Below are 5000 nucleotides of genomic sequence, written 5' to 3' on the forward strand. Positions count from 1 at the left end.
CTCTATTTACGGTAAACACATAGATCTCTATATTACGGTAAACACCTAGATCTCTATCTTACGGTAAAACACGTAGATCTCTATCTACGGTAAACACCTAGATCTCTATCTACGGTAAACACATCTCTATCTACGGTAAACACCTAGATCTCAATCTACGGTAAACACGTAGATCTCTATCTACGGTAAACACCTAGATCTCTATCTACGGTAAACACATCTCTATCTACGGTAAACACATAGATCTCTATATACGGTAAACACCTAGATCTCTATCTACGGTAAACACGTAGATCTCTATCTACGGTAAACACATAGATCTCTATCTACGGTAAACACATCTCTATCTACGGTAAACACCTAGATCTCTATCTACGGTAAACACATCTCTATCTACGGTAAACACCTAGATCTCTATCTACGGTAAACACCTAGATCTCTATCTACGGTAAACACATAGATCTCTATATACGGTAAACACCTAGATCTCTATCTACGGTAAACACCTAGATCTCTATCTACGGTAAACACATCTCTATCTACGGTAAACACCTAGATCTCAATCTACGGTAAACACCTAGATCTCTATCTACGGTAAACACCTAGATCTCTATCTACGGTAAACACCTAGATCTCTATCTACGGTAAACACCTAGATCTCTATCTACGGTAATCACCTAGATCTCTATCTACGGTAAACACCTAGATCTCTATCTACGGTAAACACATAGATCTCTATCTACGGTAAACACATAGATCTCTATCTACGGTAAACACCTAGATCTCAATCTACGGTAAACACATAGATCTCTATCTACGGTAACCACCTAGATCTCTATCTACGGTAAACACCTAGATCTCTATCTACGGTAAACACCTAGATCTCAATCTACGGTAAACACATAGATCTCTATCTACGGTAAACACCTAGATCTCAATCTACGGTAAACACATAGATCTCTATCTACGGTAACCACCTAGATCTCTATCTACGGTAATCACCTAGATCTCTATCTACGGTAAACACATAGATCTCTATCTACGGTAAACACCTAGATCTCTATCTACGGTAATCACCTAGATCTCTATCTACGGTAAACACCTAGATCTCTATCTACGGTAAACACCTAGATCTCTATCTACGGTAAACACCTAGATCTCTATCTACGGTAAACACCTAGATCTCTATCTACGGTAACCACCTAGATCTCTATCTACGGTAAACACCTAGATCTCTACGGTAACCACCTAGATCTCTATCTACGGTAAACACCTAGATCTCTATCTACGGTAAACACCTAGATCTCTATCTACGGTAAACGCATAGCTTCGCTTCAGAACTCGAACCTCCTATGGCGCCATTTTGATGCTACCAAGCTATCACCTCCCGTTAGCATCCCATTGACTCCCATTCATTCTGACGTCACTTTGACAGCGAATAACTTTACATCTGAAGAGTTTAAAGACTCTATTTGTGCGTTGTTTATTTCTAAAGAAACACGACAATGTATAAAAGGCTCCATTACCTTGTACCTCACGTTATGGCTCCGTAGCAGACGCTTTTATAACAATAGGCTAACGATTGGGTCATAACCACGAGACTTACTGTCACACAGTAGAGGAATTACCGTATAGTACAGGAGAAGCTCTCAGGCAGTTTGGACTTCCATTAGCTGTTTAGGTTTAATGACTAATGTTAACTAGCATGTTAGTGATCAGTAATTAGCCTGTGCCTATGTTATCTCCTTACATATCTGGTCCAGAGACACGGGGTCTGCTGGTCCATTCTTATATACTGTCTATGCATCGCACACACTGGTTTGGGCTCGCGAATCACTCAATTCTCATTGGCTGCCAAGGTGACAGGTTGATTGACAGTTTTACCCGCCAATTGCAAAATTCACCCACATTTGGCTCGTGGTCGGGTGTTAATTTTAGGCCCTCAAGTCTTTGGATAAAGGCACGCATTGCCAGAACCTTCCTCCACAACGCTGCTGGTTATTGGCTGGTATCGGTCTCTCATATCACTCCAGTTCTAAAGACTTTACATTGGCTTCCTGTGCCTCAAAGAATTGATTTCAACATACTTATGCTGGTTTATAAATCCCTAAATGGCAAGAGGACCAAAATATATCTCAGATCTGTTAGTGCTTTATGAACCACCCAGACTTCTCAGGTGGTCTGGAACAGGTCTGCTCGTGGTCCCCAGAGTCAGAACTAAACAGGGAGAAGCAGCGTTCAGTTTTTATGCTCCACACATCTGGAACAATCTCCCAGAAAACTGCAGGTCTGCCCCAAATCTCAGCTCTTTTAAATCAAGGCTGAAGACCTTTCTTTTTGATGATGCTCTTCACTAATTCTTTTAACGAACAGTGAATTTTATTCTTGTATTTTATTTCGTATACAATTTGTTAATATGGAATTGTAAATTTTACTTTTGTAATTTTTATTCTCGTATTTACTATTATACTGAACTATATTTTTATTTATGTATCTTAGCCCCTTGACGCCTGAATGTATTCACAATTATATAAGAACTTTATTATGTGTGTTCCTGGCTCCAAGCTGATGCTAAATTAAGTTGAGATTGTTAATTTGTCTATAGCATATAGAATAGATATAAATTTAGGTATGATGCAAATTAGCGACAACAGGCATTTATGGTAAAATTCTTTACAAAATGGTAAAATTAATAAAACAAATAAATTAATGTTGACAACAGCAAGAAAGAAAACACTCTCCTACTCCCTAACATTGACAGTAGTCTTTTTTTAGGGTTAGGTTTAGGGGTTAGGGTTAATTTTCGCTTCCGTGAACTGGATGTAGTTCCCACTCCGACCGGTCCGACGAGAAACCAGTGCGTGCAAAAGGTTCCTAGTTATGTATCGAATGTAAACAAACCGGCATTGGGGGGAATACACACGCTATCTCGCCTGCAGTCGGAATCAGAATCAGAATCAGAATCAGAAAAGCTTTATTGCCATGTACATTTTTTACACATACAAGGAATTTGTTTTGGTGTCGTAGGTGCATATGTCACACATTATCTAAAATAAGTTAAACAAACAGGTTAACAGAACAGACAATATAAATATAAATATATAAATATATGTGTATATATACACACACAGGATGTAATAAAATAAGAGTAACAATTAAGATAAAAAAGAGCAGATTAAGTACAGTGGCATGTAGAGCCAGAGGTGGGTGTGGAGAGAGTCAGGGTGGTTTCCAGGCCTTGTTAATAAGGCTAGTGGCGAAGGAATGGAAGCGGTTTGATGCAAATTAGCGACAGTCGGCGTTAAGGGGCTAAATGGTTTTAAATTTGGATTCATTACTATTTTTATTCTTATTTTACTCCCTATTTTGCTATTTGTTCTTTAATGATTGGTGATTTGTGCAAAGCACTTTGAGTTGCCTTGTGCTGAAATGTGCTATATGGATAAAACTGCCTTGCCTTTCCTTGCCTTGCCTTGCCTTCTCTCCGCTAGGTTCTACCTCGCCCTGACGCGAGGCCGTGGGACATCCGGGGAGCCGCCGCCGGACGTGGCTCTGGAGCTCTGTGTTCGTTTCGGGGACAGGCAAGTCCTGCGCAGAGCCTGCGTGTCTGGATCCTGGGGGGACACCGACAGAGCCGTGCCTTTCTTCCCCTTCATCAGAGGCCAGCCGTTCAAGGTACCAGTGCAATGGGAAGAAAAAAAACAAAATTACATTTAAGCATAATTCCTTATATTTTTATTATGTTTTATTTCTACTTTCAATCTCTCACAAATGCTGTAAGAGCTTATCTCATTCTGATTCTAACTACGTCCAGTCTGGAACATGATGTGAGCACTGTTTGTCTGAACAGATAAAGGTGCAAGGTCACCCTAAAACTATCTCTGGTTCTCCCATGCCAGTTGAGATGTAACTGGGGGGGGTGAAAGTCGTACAGGGAGGAGGAGGCGAGATGGCTCCGAGATGTCTCTTGTGTTTTTCCTGATTGTCTTCATGTGTATCCGATTGCCGGTAAAAATTGTAGCGTCATAATTAGCCGAGTGCCTGTGTGCTGTCATTTTGAAGATGCATATAAGCCTGGTGTTTCTGTTCACTGATTGGAGGGACTGATGGTGCGTTCCAGGCAGCCCGTAACTCGTGTTTTCACAACCTTCTACCCGTGAAAGCGCCCTGGAACGGCGGTCAAACCCAGTAACTTACTCCCCGTGAACTGGTACCAGATGGTTGTGCTCCCAGTTACAGTTTTTGAGGTCACACACACACATATAAACAACAATGGCGACCCTGTTGATGCTGTACAGACGGCATTTATTAACAGTGATAAGTAGAAATAAATAGACATAAATAGGCAACGTAAAGTAACCTAGATAGCTAACATCAACTAGCTAACGTCAACGTTAGGTAGCCGCTAGCTAACGCTAGCTGGAAGGGTTTGTGGTGGCTTTGCCTGGAACGCTACCAAGTCGCGAGTCGTGGCTTGAAGTCGTAACTTACGGGCTAAAAACTGTGTCTGGAACGCAACATGACTCCACACTGGGCTGCTGTGGCCTTTTGTGAAATCATGTTGCTCCTATATTTGCAAATATATATATATTTTTTATAATACAAAAACCTAAACTTGGTTTAGTTTCTCGACTGTCTTATTTGTTTCACTTTACTAAACTTTGAAAACTTTGAAAATCCTTATAATGCCCATATTTAATGCTGTCTTTTTTTAAACTTTATTCCTTTTACTGTTTTAATTACTATATTTTTCTAATTATTATTATTTTTATTTTTTATTATTTTTTTTTTTATTTTTATTTTTATCTATCTATATATCTATCTATCATTCTATCTATCTATCTATATATATATATATATATCTGTCTGACTATCTGTCTGACTATCTATCTATCTGTCTGACTATCTATCTATCTATCTATCTATATATATATAACTATCTGTCTGACTATCTGTCTGACTATCTATCTATCTGTCTGACTATCTATCTATCTATCTAT

The 5000-nt window shown here is 39.5% G+C and overlaps 1 protein-coding gene across 12 annotated transcripts in view; it reads left to right on the forward strand.

Moving 5' to 3' along the window:
* LOC120573424 (galectin-related protein-like) overlaps nt 1–5000 on the forward strand; it is a 17040-nt gene that overhangs the window by 9737 nt on the left and 2303 nt on the right. For all 12 annotated transcript variants that reach the window (XR_005641751.1, XR_005641779.1, XR_005641746.1 and 9 more), the window contains one exon: nt 3492–3675. Coding sequence is in view for 8 of the 12 variants with exons in the window: in XM_039823827.1 (XP_039679761.1) it covers nt 3492–3675 (184 nt within the window). In the remaining 4 variants the exon portion in view is untranslated. The remainder of the gene's footprint in view (nt 1–3491; nt 3676–5000) is intronic.

Source organism: Perca fluviatilis, chromosome 1 (genome assembly GCF_010015445.1).
Source record: "Perca fluviatilis chromosome 1, GENO_Pfluv_1.0, whole genome shotgun sequence".
Taxonomy (NCBI): domain Eukaryota; kingdom Metazoa; phylum Chordata; class Actinopteri; order Perciformes; family Percidae; genus Perca; species Perca fluviatilis.